Source organism: Amia ocellicauda, chromosome 4, assembly GCF_036373705.1.
Source record: "Amia ocellicauda isolate fAmiCal2 chromosome 4, fAmiCal2.hap1, whole genome shotgun sequence".
In the NCBI taxonomy this organism is placed as follows: domain Eukaryota; kingdom Metazoa; phylum Chordata; class Actinopteri; order Amiiformes; family Amiidae; genus Amia; species Amia ocellicauda.
In genome coordinates, this window is record NC_089853.1 from 44852546 (window position 1) to 44873688 (window position 21143).

Sequence of the window (21143 nt, forward strand, 5' to 3'; positions counted from 1 at the left end):
GCATTACTAGCAGTCGTATTGTTTATTTGATTTCCCCTATGCTCACTTTCCCTCGGCCCTTGACTGTGACTTAACATCTTGTGGGCACTTATAAGCTTCTTCAATCTAGGATGCAAGACCTCATATTGTTTACTGTATATCTTATATAAACTTGTGTAAATTTGAATTTGTAAAATGTATTATGTCTTGAACTGCACTGTATTATTGCACTTTGTATTGCTCTTATTTCGTAAGTCGCCCTGGACAAGGGTGTCTGCTAAGAAATAAACAATAAGAAGAATTATACTACTATAATAAAAGTGACAAAACAATGTGTTTATTTTTGGAATGTATCTTTATCTAACAAATGAATCAACATTTAGCACTGATAGTATTACTTAAAAATGACTTCTGTCTACAATGTTATTGACAAAGTACTTGGTGTTGAAAACATTTCAGAACTAATATTTACACATTGTTTACAACTTAAAACCAAACCTGTCATGTTGCATTAAAATGGCTGTTTCTAACATAACTCAGTTTTATGATATTTGTTGGTACTTCAGAAACGTGTAAGCACATGGGCAAGGTTAATCATATAAAACATGTTTGCAAATGTCTTTATGAAAATTCACTTCCACTCTAAGGCAGTTCCACTCTTTATTGTAAAATATTTAAATACAGCTGGGACAATCATAAGGTAGTCAGTCATGAAGTGATAGGTTGCCATCACATTATATTTCATGGGTTTGGTCAAATTTTGGTTGCTATTCAATGGTTTATTTCAAATGTAAGCTGAAGGTGTGTTAAACATAAATAAAGTACTGAACTACTGAAAACAAAGCATCACCCTAAAAAAAAACTAAAAGAAAAGGGGGATCAACATTTGAATGCATCTAAAAGGCATTTCTTCCTGAGTTTTTTGTTTTATTGAGAAAAAGGATGTCACCTAACTTTGGCAGTTTTAAGAAATACCAACCATAATGTATGAGTAACCATGCAAAATAATGGGGTTTTGAACTGAAATATGACGAAATTGTGAATAAAACTACCAAACCAACGATATGGTGAATATCACAGTATACATGTAATTCTGTTTATACATACAATCAAAATGTCTCAAAATGGTTCTGCAATTAGATTACAATGTAGCATTCTTCAATCCCCCAGGTTTAATGCATGGCTTTGTGGTGCATTATTTTAAGGAAGCGGGATGGTCTTTATTTTGCTTTGAACATAGGGGCATATAGATCATGGCCTGGATTAAATATAAATGTTAAGTAACAATAACAATAGTCAAAGTCTGGACTTAATGGTAGCTTTCCAAGGTCAACATATCAAGATCCTCAGACAAGGAAAGTCACCATGGAGTGCTGCGGTTTGAATTTGCAATATGAAGTGGCTGAAAGTTTTCATCGAGACTGGGTGCTTGGCTTATCATTTAGATCCCACACAAAACCACTGCATTAAAAATAAAATAAATAATAAAATCAAATGCCAGAATGATTCAGTGGATAAAAGATTTTCTTCTCAGCTTTTGTTATCTTTTTTTTGTTTTTAAACCTTTTCCGTGTTTAATCATACATAAATGTTTTACACTGGTGGAATTGAATCATCGCATTCATTACTTCATTCACTGTTATTTGAATCATTAGTTTGGATCTTCCTTGAACAAAAGAGTAATAATGACAGTTGTCTGTTACCTGTATATTACTTTTAAGCGCAGTTCCCAAAAGGAAACAGTTTTGAGCATAAATTAATTTTCTACCAACAATGCAACAATCTCTTAAGAAAGTGGAAAAATATCATTTTTCAAATTATTGCTCTGTTAAAGAGTTAAAGAAGAGAGTTTGCAGTAGAGGGCTGAAATAGACAATTCCTGAAGGCAGGGTATGTTTAAAGAGATGGAGACCCAGAATTTACTTTCACAATTGCCACTAGCATCCAACATACAATCACGAAGTCCTTCAATATCTATACGGATGACAGTTTTTTGTATTTAGAATAGCCTATTGTGTTTTAGACTTTCCAAAACTCAGTTTCAGTTTGTGTCTTCTGTAGATTGAGTGGGACAGCTGATACCAGATTCCAACTGTTCTACAATTTCATCCATGTTGTCATCTCCAGGATTCCCAATTGAGCTTGCGTCTGTCATGTCAACATCAGCACATGTTTTATCTGCAAATGTTCTGTCCTCTTCCACGTCTCCTGCTTGAGGGGTATCCTCCATAGCAGGTGCCATCGTCTGGTCATGCTCCCTTTGCGGAGACGCAATGTGTGCACAATCCCCAGGGGGGCTGCAGTCCTCCATTTCACTATCACCATTCTGAAGGGCATTTTGGGGGGAAGCAGCTGCTTTCTGTGTGCAATCGTTTTCATGAACAACCATTGGTGTATTACTTTCAAACTTCTCGCTGCCTGTCTTCTCTTTGGTATGACCAGATTGATCCAGGGGTTTGGACTCCTCATCCTCTCTCTTCTCTTCATCTCCATCTCCATTTTCCTTCTTTTGTTCAGTTGCCGATAGTTCAAGAACCTCTTTCGTTTGTCTGTCAACGCCTTCATTATGATCGTCTGAGGTCGATTCCTCATTAACACAGCCACTGTCAGAGACTTCTAGGTGTTCGTTTGTAGTGTTTTCCTCTTTGAGATGCGCGTTCTCTTTGCCTATATTTTCACTTTCACCATCTTCTTCTGTTACTTCTGTTAACCCTTCTCTGTCCTCCGACTCTGTGCTACCTGGCTGATTGCCCCCTGTGTTACTCAGGTTTTCATTATCAACTGAAGATCCTTCCCATAGACTGCTGTCAGGCCCATCAACTGAAGATCCCTCCAATGGACATTTAAATTGTTGATCCCCTTTCACACCTTTATTTCTCCCATCTTGAACCAAACTTTCCTCCTCCTCTTTGTTGATTCCATTCCCTTTCTCCAGCTGGGCCTCCTCGCCATGGTTGCTGTTCGCAGCCGACGCATTACTGTTGTCCGCTTTCCTCTTCTCCCCGGATCGTTTCTTCACGAAGCGCTTCTGAACCTCTCTAGGACACCACACAAACTTATCCTTGGGCTCGAAGTGCTGGTAGGCATATTCGATCAGCTCCCTACGTTGCTTCTTGTCTCGGATGGCAAACACAAAGTAGTCCAGGACGCTGCGCTTCACACTGCTCAGCCTCTTCTTGACCAGTGTCTCCTCCAGGAAGAATTTCACCAGCGGGGCCTTATAGTGTTCAAACCCCAGCTCTCCCAGGCACTTCAGTATGCGAGTAATTCGCAGGTTGTTGTGCATGTTTCTGTAATTGCCCGCAAAGAAAAATAAATAAATCATTAATCAAAAAACAATAAAATGTAATTACATAAGAAAGTGTACAAACGAGAGGAGGCCATTCAACCCATCGTGCTCATTTGGTGTCCATTAATAACCAAGTGATCCAAGGATCCTATCCAGTCTATTTTTAAATGTTCCCAAATTTTCAGCTTCAACCACATCACTGGGGAGTTTATTCCAGATTGTGACTACTCTCTGTGTGAACAGTGGGTTTACGAATAACGGAGACTATCCTCTACAAAGTATTCAATTACACCAATAAATTAAAGGAATAAAAATGACTCCCTGAAAAAGTGTAAACCTAGAAACAGTTTAGGGACTATTTCTATACATTTTTTCTCTCATTATCAGTATTAAAAGAATACACCACCTTCCATGGTGGGGACAGGGACAAAGCGAGTGAAGTGATGGTTCTACTGACCGGTCAAGGTTACCGAACCTGTCCTTCCAGTTTTCTGCTCGCTTCACCTCTCCAGTCTCCTTGTTCACCAGCTTTATGCCATAGAAGTCCAGCATCAGTTCATATGACTCAATTAGTCTCTGTTTGGCATCCTCGGTTTTACAAAACTCCTGTGTAAACACAATGTGCATGGTTAATAAAGGGGCAGTTTAAAGACTTTTATGGGGTTCCCCAAGTGTCCACCTGTTCAAGAAAATTGAAAGCACTTTCATAAGGTAGGAATTTTGTACAAGGACTGTTTTTCATCTTTGCTTTCAGATCTGAAATCAGAGGATTATATATCGATCGCAGTCGATGGATAATACGAATTCTGCACAACAGTCGGTATTTGCGAAATACTTTGATGGTAGTGTTTTCAAGGAGGAGTTGCTGAGCCCCTAATGACCAACACAATCGGTGAGGTGATTATTGCTGCTATGAAGGATTTATTTAAGCAAATTATTTTGTAAAATCAACCTCCTTGTTACCGATGATACGCCATCGATGGTGGGAAGAGCGAGAATCTTTGCATCTCATTTAGCAGCAGAGCATCCTACTGTCAATTCACTACATTGCATAATTCATCAAACTGTTTTGCTCTCTGGGAAAATGAAGGAAACTATGGACACTAATCAAAACTGTGAACCCCATTCACTCAACTTCAAGCTTGCTGCACTGCCTTTTTAAAATGCTGCTTAAAGTGGATGCATCAGAATTCTCGGACCTCCTCCAGCACAGCGATGTGCGGTGGCTGAGCAGGGGACATGTTCTGTACCGATTCTTTGCACTTCGAAAAGTGGTAAATTAATTTCTCTCAGGCTAGAAATCTACCAGAGCAGAAGAGCAGAAGGACTGCTTAGCGGTCTGATCAACAATTTCAAGACAAGGTTTGACAACCTCAAAATCCCAAGTGAAGTGCTTTTCTTTGTTCGCAACCCATTCAGTGTTGCTGCCACTGGGACATGCCCGGCCGAAACCAAGGCTGTGCTGCCTTTTATTGATGAGGCCTCCTTTCAGCTGGAGATTAGTGTTGAGTATCTAATAACTAGCCCAATACTATAGTTAATATATACTGGTATCACTCCATTCCAAGTTGGAACGCTAGGTAACCCAAACATTCTATATGCTCATACAAATTACCAAACATCAATATTTCTGCTTTTGTTCACCAACCTGAATTTCCTTCTTGGTGAGTTCACGGGCCATGTAGTTCATTCCTGGCTCGCGTAAAGGAAACAACCTGGAAATTCATAGTAAGATTTTCAGTGAATCACTGCGTGGCACTAAATCAAACATCAATAACTTACCAATGCCTGGTGGCCATTTCACATTGGACATAGGCTAAGTCACCATCAGCTGGGTATTTCGATGCATGCAAAAAGTACAATAATTTCGTTTCATATACAGTGGTAGTCGCAGTACTGTTGGGGGAAAACTCTCTTACCACTGAATGTAGGAATGAACTCTTTCTAGTCTTCTATAGTCCGCCTTCCAATTACGGTGGAATTCCTCGATTGTAACTCCTGAAGAAATGTATATAAAAAAGGGCATGTGAGGGGTCACATTTTAAGATTAACCTGTATTAATGTTTATACCAGCTGAAAAAATGGCTGTACTGCTTGTTAAAACTGGACATGAAATTACTTAAACTGGCTCATTCTGTCCTTAGCAAGCTACTATCCTGTTATTTTAACATTAATCACATTGACATTTTTGACATGTAGCAACGTTCACGTCATCTTAAAAAAACAAAAAAACACAGGTCTGAAGAGCACTCATCTGTAGTAAATACATACCATCTGGCTCAGAACCAGACTCATTCAGGTAGAACTTCAAATTGGGCATTTCATCGTCTGTATGCTCTTCATCCTCTTGCACATTCTGCAGGCCACAACACAATATTTCAGGGCTAAAAAACAATATGTGGTTGTGCTTCTTGCACCCTACTGCATATACCTGGGACTAAAACTATATTCACATTATGAGAAAAACAAGTTTAAAAACAAGTCCTAGTGTTTATTTGTTGTGTTTCTCAGCCTTCAATAATGTAACCTATGGATTTCAAGACAGCAAATAACAATCCAAATCCTCATTGTGAAGTAAAGTTGATCAGTTGCAAGCTAATAAAAAATCATATAAATACAGGTACTGTAGCTCGTACTGTGCATGCCAATATGAGCATCTCTGTAGTCGGATGCGAAGGGGTGTTCAAACTGTAGCAAGCACAGGACTGACAGAAAACTGCAATATATGTTTTTATTCTCTGGTAATACATGCTACCTATCCGTAGCACAGCACTTACCGGATATTCACGTCTATAGTTCTGCATATCCAACGCAGCTCGCTGGTTTCGGGGAGTCTGGAAAAAGCCCTGAAAAACAACAGTAAAAACAATACATTGGTACCTGTTTTTGAGGGACAATATATGGATTGAAAGCCTCAACAAGTCTGAGAGAAAATTGGTTTCTTAAATGTGAAATACACATGTTCAACATAACCCTAATCAAGGGAATATCAAGTATGAATAATTCACAACTACTTCATTGCATTGCATGTGTGAACGTAGTGAATGTCATGAATGCGTTCATGTTCTTTTCCCCAGATTTTGCCCATCCCCTTACATCTCTGTTTCCTTGATGTTCAAGGAGTCTTGCTCTGAGGGAAAGCTCCTTCATGCTCACATTAGGTCTCCTAAGGCTGAACACACTTGCAGCCTGTTGCTATGAATGCAGTGTTTGTCCTGTTAAATGAAACTGTAGAGCGCTAATAAAGAAAACCAGCACCGCATTCCTGTCTGACATTCCTATCATTCCACTGCCTAGCTGTTACATTTGTGCTCACTGTGTGGCGCCCTACTCACCTATTACACGGACAAGGTAGGATACACTCTCCTCAACAGCTGTAGACAAGCGATGAAACAAAACTGCCCTAGTAACTGTATACATTGTAGATCTCTCCTTTGTGTGAATTGTATCTGCATTAGAGTGACAAGATACATGTAGAAGGTTTTTTCCTCCTCTGTGTAAGAAAGATAATCACACTGCCATCCCTAATGAATTTCACTTGGAATCAATTGTCTACACTAGTCTACAGTCAAAATATTTCTGAAATAAATGTAGTCAAACTTTACTTATTCTGGGTCACTGAGAAGGGAAATTATGCTTACAATTGTTGTTGATTGGCTCCAGTTTTCAAGATATGCTACTGGGTCAGTATAACCCTTGACTTGGGAAGGGATCTCAATTTAAATCAGAAATTACTAAAATACATCCTTGACTGGATCTATAAATACATCTATGACCTAATATTATTTATATTACCCTTTTGCTGATTTTTAAAGTGTTACATAAACAGGACAGGTGAAATATTATCATGTTAAGCATGATTAAAACTCTACTATCTACACAATATACATAGACATAAAATGTAAAAACTTAAATATCTTGGGAACAGTAGCCAATCAGTTGTTTGGTCATATTTGAATACAGCACATCAAAATCCATAATTAACAGAACATTTTATCTCAGAAGCAGATAAAACATTGTAGACCAGTGCCATCAACTAACTTTACACATTGTGAAACTGATAGGCAAGTTTGTCAATTTTTGTCAATCTAGTTCATTAACCAGTATTTCTAAATTAACATGTCACTAAAGATTGTCAAATTAAGGTTTGTTTGCAGTGTATGAATTGTATGGATTCTATATTTATAAAATAGATCTCTAAATCATAGCATGTCATATACGCCAAACATTATAATGTAGCTACAACTGAGATGTTCTGTTTGTTGCTGGCTTGAAATTCAAAAATAATAAATCAATCATTTCTGGCTTTAGTGCTTATAGCAGACAAAATGTACATGTGAGAATTCCTATGTATTTAACATTTAAATTTCGAAATGCTTTCTTGCATTTCTTATTATGGCTCTGTGATCTACTTGTCATTTTATGCTAAGGTTTACTGTTTTTTTTTTTAATGAATATTGGGATGACAAAATAAAACATATTTGGTATACAATAGAATTGTCCTTACGCTATTGTATGCAAATCACGATTCACCAAAATACATCATACAAAGAAATCAGGCATTTAGTAATTTTTGCATTGTTGCCCACATTTTCATGGAATTGCCATTACTGATAATTGCAGGTGATATTCTTAATAATGCTCATTGTTTTGTTGGTCTTAATCACAGATGCATTTATGGTAACAAAATGCTGAAATAAACACGCATGATTTAGCTTGTTGTTACACATACAAATCATGCATCAAATGTAGGTACAGATATATGCATAGTTGCCATGAAAGTCTTATATTTTATAATGTTACACCTGCATACTATGAATATTTTAAGAATAACTGAATTGTCTATAAGGCCCTTAAGCCACCACGCATCCTAAATGGAGTGTTAAATTCCTATACCCTTATCATCTAGAGGTGGTTCTACGTAATTACGCATTACAGCGGATTGTATAATTAAAAATGTGCATATGCATATTATAGTGTCGTTAGAACAGCTGAAATATAATCGTTGGTGAAACGGATGCATATCTATCAGATTCACGTACTATTCAAGGTTCAGCAGATTGCAAAATCAATGACAAAACTACCACGGTTATGATGTAACCAGTGCCCTACGTTTGTAAGGTCTGTATTCTTGGTCGCGGTCTTGTAGCGCAGAATTCCGCAGTTCTGCGCAGATCTGCAGAATCCCAGCGATCCCATTGGTGGAGCCGCGCAGAGCTGCGGAAAACTGCGATACACGAACGCGACCCGTCTTCTCTTACTACTAGCAACTCCGCCCAGCGGGATCAGGGAAGCTGCTCGGACAGGTTTCCTCGAAAAAGCTTCATTGTCAAATAACGAAAACGTGCCATTGCCAGTCTATCGTGCTGTATTGCTGCCAGGAAAGCGACATTTCGAGATGCAGCGATCCGAGAAAAAGACCCACCGTACCATGCTTAACAGTAGGATTTGATCCTTCTAACTTGCCGTCCAAAAACATGACAAAGCAGTATACTATAGACAGGCAAACAGCCTCCAACAAGACCCAGAAAGCAGGGGAAATAACATGCAATGACTCCTAAACGTGATCGGGGGTGCACGATTCAAATACACGGGCAGATCTTTATACACTTGTGTGTTCAAAGCGAAACCCCAGTCAAAATGAAGCCCAAAGGGAAAGGAAACCGGGAAGCCAGAGATGCTACATGATTGCAACGGGCTTCCGTATCGCAATCACGGGTCGCAACTCCCCGTTTTAAGCCGATCTTTAATTGAATGGAGATATTAAAACACAGCCTGCGTCTGACACCCGCGTGTGTCGGCAGCAGTGGCCGAGCGAGCACAATGACGGCACACCGCACAGCGCACAGCAGTTTTCAGCCGGGTTCACGGTACACAGTATTACAACACAATGGTATCACACGTACGAAGTTCCAGGGCTTCGGGGCTCGGGGGGTCTGTCCGCGCCGGGGTCCGTCTCTCCAGCCCGCGTCCTCCCCGTCGCTGTCGTCCGACTCCCAGGTCGAGTCGTACTCGCACACCAAGTCGTCCTCGGACATCATTGTCCTGTACTTGCCGGCAGCGCGGTGGCTGTGCAGGCCCAGCAGCTCGGTGCGGCAGCGAGCTGTGTTTTATAACCGGCGTCTTTCACTTTTGGATGAACAAATGCACACCCATCCGGCTGCTCGGAACAGAAAGCGAAAGCTGCCTCGGAGTTACAGCGGCTCCGCGAAGCGAAAGTGCCGCCCGGCCGGAACAGCGGCGATTCTGCGGGCGCTTTTCCCTCCACCAGCCAGAGCTTTTACTGTCAATTTCAAACATCATTTACATGATTTTTTTTCTCTCTCTACCTAAACTGACGTGGTTATTACATTTTTTTAACGTATTTTCAGAGGAAATGTTTGTGTGTGCTCTTAAAATACGAGATTCATATTTTTATAATGTTTGGTCAAATGAATGACAACAAAATATATATTGTTTATGTCCTTAAGCTGAAATCACATGGACGGCAATATTCTTTTATGTCACAATTAAGCTATTTCTAAAATAATAGATCTATGAAATTTAATTTACAGTTGACCCAAAATAAAACAATATATGTATTTTCCTTGTTTAATTTAACAGGTTACATATATGGCTTTTACTACTTAAAAACAAGACTGCATTCATACACAGAAACAATAATAATTCACCTATCTAAAATGTATAGTTACTGTACTTGTTTTGTGGCACAAATAGATGTAGCATGTATGCAATTATAGAAATCTAAAAGAAACAGGTGAATGGATTTTGTACCAAAAAAAACCCATATATATATATATATATATATATATATATATATATATATATACACTCACCTAAAGGATTATTAGGAACACCATACTAATACTGTGTTTGACCCCCTTTCGCCTTCAGAACTGCCTTAATTCTACGTGGCATTGATTCAACAAGGTGCTGAAAGCATTCTTTAGAAATGTTGGCCCATATTGATAGGATAGCATCTTGCAGTTGATGGAGATTTGTGGGATGCACATCCAGGGCACGAAGCTCCCGTTCCACCACATCCCAAAGATGCTCTATTGGGTTGAGATCTGGTGACTGTGGGGGCCAGTTTAGTACAGTGAACTCATTGTCATGTTCAAGAAACCAATTTGAAATGATTCGACCTTTGTGACATGGTGCATTATCCTGCTGGAAGTAGCCATCAGAGGATGGGTACATGGTGGTCATAAAGGGATGGACATGGTCAGAAACAATGCTCAGGTAGGCCGTGGCATTTAAACGATGCCCAATTGGCACTAAGGGGCCTAAAGTGTGCCAAGAAAACATCCCCCACACCATTACACCACCACCACCAGCCTGCACAGTGGTAACAAGGCATGATGGATCCATGTTCTCATTCTGTTTACGCCAAATTCTGACTCTACCATCTGAATGTCTCAACAGAAATCGAGACTCATCAGACCAGGCAACATTTTTCCAGTCTTCAACTGTCCAATTTTGGTGAGCTTGTGCAAATTGTAGCCTCTTTTTCCTATTTGTAGTGGAGATGAGTGGTACCCGGTGGGGTCTTCTGCTGTTGTAGCCCATCCGCCTCAAGGTTGTACGTGTTGTGGCTTCACAAATGCTTTGCTGCATACCTCGGTTGTAACGAGTGGTTATTTCAGTCAAAGTTGCGCTTCTATCAGCTTGAATCAGTCGGCCCATTCTCCTCTGACCTCTAGCATCAACAAGGCATTTTCGCCCACAGGACTGCCGCATACTGGATGTTTTTCCCTTTTCACACCATTCTTTGTAAACCCTAGAAATGGTTGTGCGTGAAAATCCCAGTAACTGAGCAGATTGTGAAATACTCAGACCGGCCCGTCTGGCACCAACAACCATGCCACGCTCAAAATTGCTTAAATCACCTTTCTTTCCCATTCAGACATTCAGTTTGGAGTTCAGGAGATTGTCTTGACCAGGACCACACCCCTAAATGCATTGAAGCAACTGCCATGTGATTGGTTGGTTAGATAATTGCATTAATGAGAAATTGAACAGGTGTTCCTAATAATCCTTTAGGTGAGTGTATATATATATATTATTCACTATTCATTATTTATTTTTGAAATAAATACATTATTATTTTATCTCTTGTGTACCTTCAAGTTAATAAACAAATGTACAAAACACATACACACACACACACACATACATATATATATATATATATATATATATATACACTCATCTAAAGGATTATTAGGAACACCACTATTCAGACATTATACTGCACATTTTTCGTAAATCAGTATCTCTACATGTGTGGCGGCCATTCCATTCCATTCATATTTTTATTTGGAATTTGGGAGAAATGTTGTCAGTAGTTTATAGAATAAAACAAAAACGTTAATTTTACCCAAACGCATACCTATAAATAGTAAATCCAGAGAAACTGATTTGCAGTGGTCTCTTAATTATTTCCAGAGCTGTATATGAATAGTGATGCAATAATACTACATACTACAAATCACTGAATATAAAACATTGCAATGCAGTGGGATATCCTCTGGGATAAAACAATCACAATCACATGTGTGTAATATGTTTGTCTTGTGTTGGAAATTTTCCATATATTCAGAGACACTTGGGAACAGGTGCAGGGAAAGAGTGTAATGTTCTGCAAATAATCACTTCAAAGGCCAGATACAATTGGTCCAACCTACAGCCTAAAAATGCTTTCTTTCAATATCAACCAAGTGACATCCACTCCACTAGATGGCAGCACTAAAATAACCTGCCAGCCACTATAGAAAATTAAGCATAATCTCATACATACATACATACATACATACATACATACATGCTTTTAATACTATCACTCATACAAATATGGTTATATATGATAACTGATCAATTATCAAATGTACAATATTAGAAGTACAATAACTGCAGCCTTTCCCAGTGTCATGTGACATTTCAGCACACATGGAGCATGTGCTCTGTGGCAACTGAGGATGACTTGACTCTATGTGCTTCTAATAATCTTATCATACACATTTCTGTTCAGTCATTGACATGCCCTGTATTGTATAGTCTTTCTTTTGGTACAGACACCCTTTTGTTTCCATTTGTGCCTGCACTGTATTAGTAAGCATACCTCATCTCAGCAGCTAACATTGCACTCTGCATATTCACACTTTAACAAAAAGTTATTATATTGTGAACTGCATGGTCAAGAACAGCTGGTATTAGTTGTGGCTGAGCAGCACTCACTGCAATTAAATACACTCTCTCCATGGTGATTTGAGACTGAGATTCATTAATAAGAGCATAACACAATGTTGCAGGGCATACAATTAACAATGTCTTATCATTTCAAGTGGGCAGGAATTGCTAGCTAGATTTGTAACAACCCTATTATAGTGAATAAAAGCAGAAATGATTATATTAAGTTATAAAATAATTAAGAGTTCTTCAGTTCAAGCTGAAAAAATTGAACTGCACAAAAGCAATTCACTTTTGTGATTCACAGTTGCTATCATGTTAAGCTAAATCACAAACTCAGTAAAGAAAAACCTCAAACAAACAATACATTACTGATCTGAGACATTTGGTATTACGTTTTTTTTCTCACTGTCTAGGTACAGTTTTAGAAGAAGACAAAAAGATGAATAGGCCTACTGCCAGAAAAGTACCAGATGAGAGTAAGACTGTACCCAAATAATAAAACCAAGTGACATTTTACATTAATTTTAGTATGTGTGTGTGTGTATATATATATATATATATGAATAAAGTACATAGATAGATAACATCAGCCTATATCGATCCAGTTTTGCCTCCCCAAGATGTTTACACTAGCTTTGATCTATGACTTCCCTTTTCTATGTCATGCCTGCAAAAATTATTTAATCATCCAAGCACATAAAAGACCTGAAAGATAGATACATAGAAAGATACAGTGAGGGAAAAAAGTATTTGATCCCCTGCTGATTTTGTATGTTTGCCCACTGACAAATAAATGATCAGTCTATAATTTTAATGGTAGGTGTATTTTAACAGTGAGATACAGAATAACATCAAAAAAATCCAGAAAAACGCATTTCAAAAAAGTTATAAATTGATTTGCATGTTAATGAGGGAAATAAGTATTTGATCCCCTATCAATCAGCAAGATTTCTGGCTCCCAGGTGTCTTTTATACAGGTAACGAGCTGAGATTAGGAGCACTCTCTTAAAGGGAGTGCTCCTAATCTCAGCTCGTTACCTGTATAAAAGACACCTGTCCACAGAAGCAATCAATCAATCAGATTCCAAACTCTCCACCATGGCCAAGACCAAAGAGCTGTCCAAGGATGTCAGGGACAAGATTGTAGACCTACACAAGGCTGGAATGGGCTACAAGACCATTGCCAAGCAGCTTGGTGAGAAGGTGACAACAGTTGGTGCGATTATTTGCAAATGGAAGAAACACAAAATAACTGTTAGTCTCCCTCGGTCTGGGGCTCCATGCAAGATCTCACCTCGTGGAGTTTCAATGATCATGAGAACGGTGAGGAATCAGCCCAGAACTACACGGGAGGATCTTGTTAATGATCTCAAGGCAGCTGGGACCATAGTCACCAAGAAAACAATTGGTAACACACTACGCCGTGAAGGACTGAAATCCTGCAGCGCCCGCAAGGTCCCCCTGCTCAAGAAAGCACATGTACAGGCCCGTCTGAAGTTTGCCAGTGAACATCTGAATGATTCAGAGGAGAACTGGGTGAAAGTGTTGTGGTCAGATGAGACCAAAATCAAGCTCTTTGGCATCAACACAACTCGCCGTGTTTGGAGGAGGAGGAATGACCCCAAGAACACCATCCCCACCGTCAAACATGGAGGTGGAAACATTATGCTTAGGGGGTGTTTTTCTGTTAAGGGGACAGGACAACTGCACCGCATCAAAGGGACGATGTTCGGGGCCATGTACCGTCAAATCTTGGGTGAGAACCTCCTTCCCTCAGCCAGGGCATTGAAAATGGGTCGTGGATGAGTATTCCAGCATGACAATGACCCAAAACACACAGCCAAGGCAACAAAGGAGTGGCTCAAGAAGAAGCACATTAAGGTCCTGGAGTGGCCTAGCCAGTCTCCAGACCTTAATCCCATAGAAAATCTGTGAAGGTTCGAGTTGCCAAACGTCAGTCTCGAAACCTTAATGACTTGGAGAGGATCTGCAAAGAGGAGTGGGACAAAATCCCTCCTGAGATGTGTGCAAACCTGGTGGCCAACTACAAGAAGCATCTGACCTCTGTGATTGCCAACAAGGGTTTTGCCACCAAGTACTAAGTTGAAGGGATCAAATACTTATTTCCCTCATTAACATGCAAATCAATGTATAACTTTTTTGAAATGCGTTTTTCTGGATTTTTTTGATGTTATTCTGTATCTCACTGTTAAAATACACCTACCATTAAAATTATAGACTGATCATTTCTTTCTCAGTGGGCAAACATACAAAATCAGCAGGGGATCAAATACTTTTTTCCCTCACTGTAGATACAGATGTAGATATATACCAAACTTCCAACAGCAATATTTTCAAGGAGGAGTAAATCCATGAGCTATATCTATTTTTATATCTATATCCATATCTACATCATTATCTATATTTACATTTATGTTTTCATTATTTGTCTATGATATGACATGATTATATATATTTTTTCATATCCATTTAAAGCACTCTCGGCGGTTTTCACACTATTTCTCAATGAGCCGCTACATTGCAATCAGTTCATGTGAGTCAGCGCCATACCTCAGTGATCGAGAATACAGTATAAGAAAAGATAATTAAAGGGAAAAAGGGTAATTACATTCCAGCTTGCAGACACATTTTACACTTAATTGGTGTTCTTTCTCTGATTTCCCTGTCGGTATTAAAATAGAAAGGTGAACTATGAAGGGTTGGCAACAGCCATTAGGGGAAAGGACATATTTCTTGTGCTGATGATCTTGTCAATTCAATCATGCTGTCAGTGTGTTGACGAGTGATCCTGAAAAGCTAAACAGGGAGCTGATAATTCACAGGCCCAGGGAGGTTTGCTTACCAAGCACAAATCTTTCAGAGGGATAACATATAGAAGATGACTGCATTGTCTAGGAAGTAGATACTGCATTGCGGTGCCAAAAGGAGTTACCTGTCACTATAAATGATTGTATTACATCACCTGTATCACTAATCTGCGATGATGATGATAATAATATTGTTGTTGTTGTTATTGTTATAATTCTTAGTGCCTTTTAGAAGATCACACATAGTACAGATGCACTTTAGTCACTTTGCATCCAAGATGAAAGGCAAGACTCCTGCTTTCCACAGAGATTTAGAGACAGACATTTATAATGTGCTTTCTTAAGTTTATCCTGCAAATGTAGGCCTAATAAAACATATATGTAGCCCACTGAGACTGTGCCGCTGCAAGAAATCCTGTGGCAAGCACTTCTAGCGTTACCTTTTTAAATATTTTTGAATAAAATAATAATTAATGGAGACCAGATCAATGGAACAGCAGTCGTTTCAACGCTGTGGGCAATGAAAAATACATAAGAACATTTTCTTTATAACCTACTATAACCTGGAGTGAGCAAGCCTGTCTGGAAGCAGCTTTAGGAAGTTTGCAGCAAATACATGTCAGCCAGGAGAATAATGCCCCACAGCACATTCGTTTCTGAAACAACTGTGAAAGGATTGATGTGTAGTCCTTGGTTAGAGCCTGTGTGCAGTGCCTGTGCTATAATTGGACCTGAGCACAGTAATACAGTGATAGTGTGCATTGCAGCTGAGGGCTGATGGTGATGATGATTATTACTCCTACTAATTCTCTTGGAAATATACAAACTCTATATGCAGCAGACTGGGGTAAAACAACAGTTACTTCAAATACTTTTCCAAAATCTTATTTTAAAAAGTATAAATTGTATCCTGTTTCACAATTACTAGTTGCATTTTTGATACATTTTAAAACTATTGGCATGTAATTTGCAAATACTTTAAATATGTATTTCCACTAGTATTTGATAATCTGTGTTTTCAATTATTTTTATATAAGTTTATGGGTTGTGATTGAGAAGACAATCTCATCTGAACATCTCCACAAACTCAGCACAGCAACAGCAAAGATGATCTCAATTACCAACACATCAAGACTCCAATTGAAAGTAAATGTTGACCTTCTCTGTCGTGTTATGGCCACATTGGTGTGGATCTCTGCATGGCTCATCCGTGTAATCGAGAAGTTTATCCAGAAGGCTTCTTATGTTGTGTCAAGTGTTGTGCTACATTTGTGTTGTTGTGATGTACAAATCAGGTTATATTTTAAAATACAATCCATTGATTCAAATACAAATGATTGAAAATTGAGAATATCAAGTACTAGTGAAAATACATAATCGGAGTATTTGCATATGCATATTAATACTTTTTAAAAGTATTTTCAATTGCAGTCACTTAGTAATGATCAAACAGGATACAGTTTGTAATTTTTCAAATACAACGGTATTTGATGTAATTAAAAACACAGAAATACAAATAATGGTAATGGTATTTGACCCAGGTCTGAAATGCAGTGAGACCTTTTTGGTTTGGATTGAAAAGCACACATTCTGAAAGACTCCTTTACTATGGCCAGGGATTGTAGTAAATAATAGACACCACGTATCCTTTTGTAATATAACATTCCTTTTATATATTTGCAGAGACAAACCCCACAAAGACAACGACCATAAATTACCACGGAACCTTCTGGATTGGTATATTTTGATGTTACACTGCTATCATGGTAATAAGTATAATCTATCCAGAGAACATTGGGGTTCTGGCTGGCTGCTCAATTTGCAGGCTTATAAGTGCACATCACACCTCAGGAAGAGGGGAGGCCACTGATCCTTTCTACTGCTGTGATAACATTTCATCTTGGTTGGGGAACAGGCTGTGTATTATAGTAATTTTGAAATACATACTGTAGGAGATATTTTGGGATGTACAAGGTGGTCGTAAATCATCCAGCAAGTAATGTAAGATGTTATTTAATATTCTCTGGGTCTAAAATTAGCCGTTTTGTTAAGCAGATTAATTTTGTTCTTCTTTTTCACTTGTTAACTATGAAAGACATCTGTCCTCCCAATAGGAGGACTGTGATCTGGAATTACCCACACCGCTCCAGGCTTCTATTTTAATCTTAGTTACTGTGGAAACTGGAGGGATTCATTCGGCTTGTGTATTAAGCGACAGTTTAACTGCCACAGCTGGGTGTCTCGGGTAAACTAATTTCTGTTCCAATCAGAAAGTGAATTTAACCCCTTTGCGTCCAAAACATTTAATTCATTTACCATCGCTGATTTCATTGCATCTGATTGTAGGGAGTCACTTGCTAATCGGGAAATCTTACACTGCAACATTCTTCAATGTACTTCATTAATCATATTAAAGCAATTTGCCTGCAAAATTCACATTAAATAGATTTTATGTCTTATTTGTGAAAGCCATTAACCCATTCGAATGGCTTTTATCACTTTAACCCCCTCTGCTGGAAACTTAACAGAATACAGCTCAAATTGTATTTGGTTGAAGGGAAGTCATTGGTGGTAAATATTCCATTCTATTATTATTGTGTATTATTTGTCTCTGGTAGTAAATATAATAATATTTTTGCCTCAGGAAGGAATCTAATCGTTCCATTACTATAGCATGGTGTTTATTTTATTTTATTTGTTTTATATGTATAATGGATTGATGGATGACTCATAACAGGACAGTCAATTACTGAGGTCAGAGGTTACAGTGAGAGCCATCAATAACAGCAGCTATATATGTATCAGTCCTTGCAAAACAGCTACATTGAGACCTCATACTGCAGCTCCATTTAAAACGGCTCAGAGTGTGTGTGCTAAAAATAGTTGCATCTCTAAGGTTTTAATATGTTTACGTGTGTGCATATGGTTATGCATTTACATGTACAATTGCTGTACAGTGTAATGTGCTCATATAGATACAGTGCTGATAAGATTTTGAATAGGTTCTCAAGCGCAAGACATTTGCTTCTGCACAAAACCTATAACACATTCTGGGTAATTTTATAGGTATTTATGCCAGATGCTAGCTACCGTCTATGAATGTAATTATATTTAATACTTGGTGTGAGATCTGCAGTGAATATGAACTGTATGCCCTCAGGCTTCCGTTCTGAGATTTGGGAATGGTTTGATATTTGATTGCTTCCCGAGTCCAAATTAAAAATGACTATTGATTAAGGTGCTGTGTGAGAGTTTCATTATTTATGCCCACCTCATATTTGTAATACCCATAGGGCGGTACTGGTTTCTTCTTTCAATTCATGATCAAGTTCTACCACGATTTCACTTTAATATGGTAACACTATTACCTTGGAATGTCAGGTTTTCATGCCTTTGGGATTGTACTGTAAATTGCACCAGAACAGATGCAAAGAAATTTAGGATGACCTGGTATATTTAAACTTCCAGTAGCCTAATGCAGCCAAGCGTTGATTTGATGACAGTGCTTCGGTAGAGATACTGTTGTGAGAACTCCTTGTCTTATAAGGCAATGACCTATGCGTGACCCGACACACGGCTTTCAGCATTGACATGGTTACTCCAAACCGTGACAGAAGCAGCAAACGAAAAAGGCTTTTAATGCAAATGGTACCTGTCATGTTCCAATAACGGTTAACAGCATTCATGCTAAGTTCACATGGGACAGCAACATGTCTGTCATCGGGAAATATTGCAGCTTGGGGATTTGACTGGCACATACAGCAGTAGTGATGCGACTCCTAAGACAAATTACATTAGCATAAGAAAACCGTGAAATCCCAATGAGCTGAGTCACCTGAAATGCTCCGGCCTACCTGTTGGATTTAATTTAACTTAACTTCATTTATTTTATATTCATTTTTATTTTATTAATCTTTCCCTTTGAATTTTTTTTTCTCTTTCAGTGGCACTCATGCAATCCCCTGCATTCTTAGTCATAATCGGACAGGGGTTTGGTATTTAGGGTGACATTGTGTGGGTTAGTTGACAGCTACCACTCACTGGCCCATTTGATCTGCAGTGTTTCAAATAATCATCCCTTTATTTTATTTATAACCACTTTCCCTGCATTGATATAATGGAAGAGGCATCTTAACCAAAGATACAAAACACAAAGCACAGTCCTCCACAGTCTTGGGAGTGTGTCAGCAGCTGGGAGTTTTTTTTTTTTATGAGCTTTAATTTTCATTTCAACTTAATCCCTTTTGTTTCATTATCAGGTGGATTGCACTGGTGCCATACCGAAGACTGAATAAAGCGGATTTCGTTTGCGTGTGTGTGCCCAAATGCCATGACATATAAATAGCATTTTATCTTTCTGGGAAACAGACTCTCTCCAAACAACCTGCAGCTCCATTTCTGTAAAACAGCACAAAGCTACTGCTGAGCTCCAGTCGCACAGAAATCACAAAACTAGTAACAAACTCTCGGGAAAAGAATTTCATTTGTATGTGAGAAGGATTTTGTTGTATTTAGAGTCACTGTTATGGTCTTGTAGTTTTCTGTGGTACATTCATAGTTACTATGTACTGCGACAGAATATGCTGGCATAAATCATATCTTTATAAAGGTTTATTGATAATTTATTAATGGAATTGATAATGTTTCCTAACTGTTTTATCAACTATTTGCCAATCATTTATTAATGACACCGTAATATAAAGTGTTACTGTGATTTCTAGATATTTATATTCCTATGTTCTGTATTCATTTGACATCGGTGTGTCTCATCTGGGAATTTACTTAAAAAATCAAGCAATTTTAGATTAATATAACCTTAAAAAACAAAATCTATCCCCATTGCATATCTATTAGAATATATACTGTATATTGGAAATGCACACACCACAAATAGGCCTTAGATCAGCAGGGTCTTCTGTAAAGAATTTTGAGTTGAGAATAGTATGGAAAAAAACATGCCAAACTTTCTTAATTTAGATTTTCAATTAAGAATGTTTGCAATATAACTAACATTTTGCACTTGTTGTTGTTGTGGTTACAGGTACTTTCTTTGTTTTTTATGATTGTGATGAGTGATATAACCTGCCTTTCAGACAACAGCTTAAAGCTCTGCAAGTTTAAATGTGATAACTATCCTGACTTGATATCTTACTGGATTATTAAACTTGCCTTTAGACACTTAGACACTTGATTTCACAAGTCAGTCTGAGAGACTAATTACACTAATTACACTAATTATGCCAACATCAGGAATTCTATGTTGATCATTTATGTTTATGATAAATTATTGTATGTTGCTAATAAATAATAATAATAACAATTTGGAAAGTAATTGTACAAGAACTGTCTTCAATCACAAATATTTCTGAGCTTCGAGCAAAAATAGGTGCGGTTATTTATCTGTAGAGACCCATATATGGGATAAAATTGGTAGAATCAATCAATATTCATGAAATGCTGATTAAGTATAAGAGATTATATTGGTTACTGAATAATCAACAATGTAGATAATGAGTAAATATGATGTCCCTCATGTGCAATTGGATAATGTCAAGTTCTGTGACATGGTGGCCAACAATTTTTTATCAGTTTAATAATGTTTTCCTCATCCCCCTGTAAATGTCAAGGCAAGGTAGGTCAAATGTTTTGGGAACTGAGTGATATAATGTCTCAGTCTGATACAGACTCATGGAACAGAAAGAAAGGCAAATACACACAGGCCCTGAATAAGCAATTTTTATTTATTTGGATTATTGGATTAGTTCAATATAGGTGCTGATCAATATTCACATTTCTTACACTCTCTAGCAAGATCATTATTAGTCTGCATGTGAGAACAAGCAGAGTCTTGCTCA

At 38.1% G+C, this 21143-nt stretch overlaps 1 protein-coding gene across 2 annotated transcripts; it reads right to left on the bottom strand.

Annotated features, from left to right (window-relative positions):
* Positions 1 to 315: 315 nt before the first annotated feature.
* ogfr (opioid growth factor receptor) lies at positions 316 to 9526 on the bottom strand. 2 transcript variants are annotated; one of them, XM_066702502.1, is made up of 7 exons: positions 9175 to 9526; positions 6046 to 6114; positions 5540 to 5624; positions 5188 to 5266; positions 4917 to 4983; positions 3726 to 3874; positions 316 to 3269 (listed from the first exon to the last, which is right to left on the bottom strand). In XM_066702502.1, the coding sequence occupies exons 1-7, from the start codon at positions 9307 to 9309 to the stop codon at positions 2021 to 2023; spliced, it is 1833 nt and encodes a 610-aa protein (XP_066558599.1). In that variant the 5' UTR covers positions 9310 to 9526; the 3' UTR covers positions 316 to 2020. The 2 variants fall into 2 exon arrangements, with proteins under 2 accessions (XP_066558599.1, XP_066558600.1); XM_066702503.1 differs by lacking the exon at positions 9175 to 9526 and adding an exon at positions 6604 to 6668.
* Positions 9527 to 21143: the final 11617 nt, after the last annotated feature.

Bases quoted from the DNA above. Each gene is read 5' to 3' on its own strand.
- ogfr (XM_066702502.1), bottom strand. From the start codon at position 9,309: ATGATGTCCGAGGACGACTTGGTGTGCGAGTACGACTCGACCTGGGAG. The intron at 5,267-5,539 runs GTATGTATTTAC...ACATTTCTTCAG, and splicing joins GTCTGGTTCTGAGCCAGATG to GAGTTACAATCGAGGAATTC. The intron at 4,984-5,187 runs GTAAGAGAGTTT...ATGAATTTCCAG, and splicing joins GTTCATTCCTACATTCAGTG to GTTGTTTCCTTTACGCGAGC.